This window comes from Coptis chinensis, chromosome 8, assembly GCF_015680905.1.
Source record: "Coptis chinensis isolate HL-2020 chromosome 8, ASM1568090v1, whole genome shotgun sequence".
Lineage (NCBI taxonomy): Eukaryota > Viridiplantae > Streptophyta > Magnoliopsida > Ranunculales > Ranunculaceae > Coptis > Coptis chinensis.
In genome coordinates, this window is record NC_141463.1 from 47463850 (window position 1) to 47469368 (window position 5519).

Consider the following 5519-nt stretch of genomic DNA (forward strand, 5'->3'; position numbering starts at 1 on the left):
GATATCATTATCTCTAAAAGGTGACATCTCCTTTTCAGCCTCAACCCCAGACTCCTTCTTGGACTTCTCTTTAGCATCCTTTTCTCTTTTTTTTAATTTGGCCTTCAAGGCTTCATTCTCTGCCCGCAGGCTTTGATTTTCTTCTTCTAACTTAATACACCTTCCCCTTAAGTCCTCTTATGTTGGAATCGGATCACTTGTCAACGTAACAAGCTCCACTTCCTTAAATTTGATTTCGGCGGTCACCTGAAAACACCGATAATAACTTCACACAATAAGAATGCAATGTAAAGTGTTCATTTGACATTGAAAATAGGGGATTTGTCTGGGCAAAAATTACATTGGAAAAAACTACTGTCGAATGCATTTGACATGTGTCATGATTAGTGTCAAGTTCATTTGACATGGGAAAGAAGCTGAACTTCACAAGTGATAAAAAATCAAATTAATATGAAATGAACTTGACATTGCAACAAAGTTCTGGACAGTGAAAACTACTTCCATAATTGGAATGAAATTCTGACAACATCGAAATTTCAAAGAAGACTGATATGGGGAAGGAAAATGACTTCAAATTCTAATACATTTGCTCACCTTGTCCATGGTCAAATTTGACAAGGCCTGGGTACGAAGCATTTTGCTGAGTGTTACAATATCCCATCTTGCTAGGGCTAGAAATGGAGCGGGTTCGGGTCGGATCAGACTATATCCATGCCCAGATCCATTTTTTCAATACAAAACCAGATCCGATCCATGACCTGAATGGATCCAAAATGTCCTACCATATCCGAACCATTTATGTAAATGGGATAATCGGAACCAACCCAACCCGACCCGAATTGCGAACCACAAGTTCTCAATCACCCACGTTTTAATAATAACACTATACATGCAAATATAAAACACATGAATTCTAGCAAAAGTCAAATGTCTCCTTTTGTTAACAAAATCAGTGTAATCTTGATAGAGATTTTCTAAACACTCGTAACTTTACAAGATTCACAAAAAGCAAAGAAGGAAATTCAAAGTGAAAGTGCAAAATGTTCAACTTCTGATGCCTGCCACAAACTTCACTCAGATAGTCAGATCCAAATTTCCATGTGGAGATACTACTAATTCATCCACCGAAGTTCCATGCGCTTAAAAAAATGCACAAAAAAGACGCTGGAACCACAGCAAAGCCGCCACCACAAAATATCTTTAGTGTCGTCACCACGAACTATCTTTCTTTTTTTTTGCTTGGTAACAAACTATCTTTAATGTCCCATATGCCAAAATATCATCAAAATGAGCCAACAAATAAGCTAACCACATAGCCTATAAATAATCAAGAAGGAAATGTAGTCATTGACTCATTGATTAGCAATTTCCAAAGTGAATATGGTGTTCACTCAAAAATCATACTTACTGTTTCAATCAAGTTACCTAAAGCAACCCCTCCCATACAACAATATCAGTGTTTGGGTTCATTGCATGAGGAAGTAGATTCCTCAGTAGATGTTGCATGATCTTAAGATAAAGAATATATATAATTTAATTAGTGATCACCAAAAAAATAAAATGTTACCAGCAAAATAAAACTATAAATACATATCAATAACTAACAACAAAACTTACCACCAAAATCAGCTTTCATCCAGTCTTGAGTGCAAACTAAAGCTTGTACTGTATCTGGATTCAAGGAACTTTTATACTTACTAACAACTCGACCTCCAGTACTAAAAGCTGATTCAGAAGCGACAGTCGACACCGGAATTGCAAGAATATCACGAGCCATTTTGGCCAAGACTGGGTACTTCGCCTCATGCATCTTCCACCAAGTCAATGCATCAAAATCTGATGATGGGGTTCTAGGTAAAATAGGCTCCTCTAGGTAATAATCTAAGTCACTCTTGCCTCCTTGGCCCACTGAAGTTTCACTAATATACGTGTCAAACCTTTTCATTTTTTTGCTACTGCCACCATCCAAGTTGCCATCACTATTTCTACTTCTAGCTTCCCAAGATGATTCCAAGAGTGAATGTGTAGCATATTCATCGTAAATGGTCACAAAACTATCATAAATACTCTTACTCTCTACTCTACCAACAGCACTTCCATAAATTTGAGGGTAATAGCATTCAACTACCTTCATCTTGTAACGGGGGTCTAAAACAGCAGCCACAGCTAGAAGCACATGACAAGTACTCCAATACTTGTCAAACTTTAGCTGCATGCTCTTAGCCATAGAGTTGACGAGACAATTAGTACTATTACACCATTCCATCAACTCAACTTTGATTTCACAAACCTCAAAAAATAACAGATTCGCCGTTGGATATTTGACACCTACATGAAAAAATACTACATTTTAGAAATTTTATGAATAAAACGCTATGTGAAGAAACTAATCTTAAACAAAATTTCATAAATATATACCTGAGAAAATTTTAGTAGTATCATAGAATGGCTTTAAGCAACTAGCAATAACACTTGCTTTGTCCCAATCCTCAACTGAAGGAGCAAATTTGTAGTCACGGTCACGGATTGTAAACGTGAAAAGGCATCTTTATACTCAATTGCAACCTGGAGCATTGAAAAGGTAGAATTCCACCATGTTGGACAATCAAGAAACAATTCCTTTTTGCTAATGATATTTACCTGCTGCACAACATCTTTGAACATCTTTTCTTTCTTCGGTGATTTCGTTACATACTTCACACTCTCATGAATATTGTCAATAACACCTTCAATGGCAGTTAATCCATCTTTAACAATTAAGTTAAGGATATGAGCAGCACAACGGATATGAAAATAATCACCACCAAACAAAAGCAACTGCTTCTCATTTAACGTATCAGTAATCTTGGTGGCCATACTATCATTAGTAGAACAATTATCCAGCGTCATTGAGAACACGTTACCATCAAGGTTCCAGTCCATCAAGCACGTCATAATCGAATCAGCAAGTCGCTCCGCATTGTGAGGAACATCCACCATCAAAAAGTTTAGTATTTTCTTTTGTAGTTTCCAATCACAATCAACATAATGAGCAGTCAAAGACATGTATCCAAGATTTTGATTGGATGTCCATAAATCTGAGGTAAAGCTAATTCTACCTTGATTGGCATTCAATGTTTCATACACCTTCAATTTTTCAGATTCGTAAACTTTCATGCAATCAACTTTTGCCTTCTTAGTGGTCATAAAAGAAAACGATGGCTGGAGATTTTTCACAAACTTTCTAAATGCCACATGCTCAACCATGATAAATGGATACTCATGGAAGATAATCATACTCGCTAAATCCAAACGAGATGTTTCATTATCAAACCTGAAATTCTCTAGGTCCACCATTCCTTCTTTTTTCTTCTCTCCATATCTAAGCAATTGTTGTGAAACATCACCTGTGCTCTTCCTCAAACACCTTTTTAAATGATTTTTTAAGTGACTTGTTCTACTTGTACTCACTCCACTTAATGGTTTGTTACAATGTTTACAAATAGCTACTATTATGTTATCTTTCTTCTCCCTTGTAAAATCGTTCCATGCAGCTGAAGTCAGTTTCTTTTTCTTCTTCAATATCAGCACAAGTGCAACTTCCACAACATCATTAGCATCTCCTCCATTAGCGGGAAGAATGGGACTGGAAGTAGCCATGACAATCTAAAACAATAATAACAAGTTAAAACTATAAAAATATGATTTTCCAAAATGCTTGGTAGCTACTACAATCTAAAACTTGAAAGTTGTGTTCTTTAACGATTACTTAAGAGTAACAACTTCAATTCATGAATTAGATAAAAATGTAGAAGAAATAATGATACAAAAAAAATAAATAAAAAAAAAAAAACCCAGAATAGAGATTAAACTTACTCAAGTACTACGATCTAGGAGTCGAGACAGAGTTCAGTAATAAAACAATGAAAGGAGTAGAGAGTGGGGAAGAAAAAGACTGTTAGCTTGAGGCAGCTCTAGAGCACCATGACGGTCATCTTCTTCTATTTATATGTTTGAAGAAGAGGAAGAGAGTTTTGTAAGTTCGCAACTCTGTTGCTTGAAGTTTGATTCTTTGACTAAGTGAAAAAGTTTTTGTTTCTACAAAGGAGAAAGTTGACTTAGGTCTGAAAAAAATATGTTGGAAAGTGGTGTTGGCAGTTGGAAAATGGTGTTGTCAAACATCAATCACGAGAGTCCAGACCGTAGAGACTACAGAGTAAAACCAAATTTTATATTTTTGATTATATTAACAAAATTTTATATTTTTTATTCGGATCTAGGAGGATCCGAACCGTTTAGAGTAAAACCATATTTGAATCCGAATTAAAAATGGATAATCCATATCCGACCCATTTTCTTATTCGGACTCATTATTAAAGTCCAAACCCGTTGAAATGGGTTTGGATCGGGTCGGATTTGGGTCAAAACCCACACCATTTCCAGCCCTACATCTTGCGAATGAAGGTACATAATCAGCACCTCTATTTGGCATTGCATCAACCAAATTGACGTGATCGCACAACCAGTACTGATATCAAGAGCCACAAAAAAAAAGTTAGTAAACATGTAAAAAATGAAATTAATAATAAAATGACAAAAAAACAAGGCTAAACTAGAGTGAATTCAGATTGTAAGTTACCAAAAGAAGAACTGCGCAAGATTTTACTTTTGTAGGCTCACGGTAGTACATCTTCATTCGGCACATAAGGTTTTGATGTATCACTTTTGGCCAGGATACTTCATTCATTTTTTTTTACACTCTCTAAGTACTTCAAAATCACCACTGTGTTCTTGATGGTGTTGGAAAGAGAAGAGTGGTGATAATGTATAATGAAATAAGTTTGATGAAGTCATCTTCATCCTGCTTACCATTCCATGAATTCACCACTTTATAAATAGCATTTACAATCAATTCCTTGGACAAGTTCTTTTCTCCGCCAAAGTGACGAGTCACAAACCCCATTTTACTCAACTCGTCCGCATCTACATTTGTAGTCACATGAATCCCATTCATTGGCATACCAAACACTCTAGAAACATCTTCAGCTATTAATTTGACAAACACCTCTCCTAACTTGAATGCTTCTTCCCTTTCATCGTAAGTTTTAATAATATCCACTATGATGCTTGTTTTTTTTACCAACATTTGTTTGTCCAACAAATCATCAAAGAACACTCTAAAAATGTGACCAAATGGTGTTCTACCCATTAGATCATTAAAATCAACACCAACTTTTGACTCACGGAGTTTATTGGCAAGATAAAAAATTGGTAACAAGCTTGAGCGAAAAGGATAAGATTTCATTTATTTCTTATCTTCATCCACTACCTTCTCTTCCTTCTTGTTCTTGTTATCTTCATCCACTACTGTATTTCCTGTAGATTATGCATGGAAATAAGTAATATAATAGAATTTATTCAAATTCAATCATTTAATAGCATTACATTCCTCTAAATAATCCAACCTCAAAAAGCTCAAATGCTTATGCTTAAAAATTCATAAATAAACAACAAGCTTAAAAATTGTCTTCGACCTTCTC

At 35.5% G+C, this 5519-nt stretch overlaps 1 protein-coding gene across 1 annotated transcript; it reads right to left on the reverse strand.

Annotated features, from left to right (window-relative positions):
- Window positions 1-1397: 1397 nt before the first annotated feature.
- On the reverse strand, window positions 1398-4669 carry LOC147481715 (zinc finger BED domain-containing protein RICESLEEPER 2-like). Its single transcript, XM_086579017.1, has 5 exons — window positions 4619-4669; window positions 4448-4507; window positions 2535-3645; window positions 2419-2493; window positions 1398-2328 (listed from the first exon to the last, which is right to left on the reverse strand). Exons 1-5 carry the CDS (start codon window positions 4667-4669, stop codon window positions 1601-1603), a joined length of 2025 nt encoding a protein of 674 aa, XP_086435143.1. The 3' UTR covers window positions 1398-1600.
- Window positions 4670-5519: the final 850 nt, after the last annotated feature.

Coding starts and splice junctions, on each gene's coding strand:
- LOC147481715 (XM_086579017.1), bottom strand. CDS start 4,669: ATGTACTACCGTGAGCCTACAAAAGTAAAATCTTGCGCAGTTCTTCTT. Junction 4,508..4,618: donor CTTGCGCAGTTCTTCTTTTG/GTAACTTACAAT, acceptor TCTTGATATCAG/TACTGGTTGTGCGATCACGT. Junction 2,494..2,534: donor GTATAAAGATGCCTTTTCAC/GTTTACAATCCG, acceptor TTGCTCCTTCAG/TTGAGGATTGGGACAAAGCA.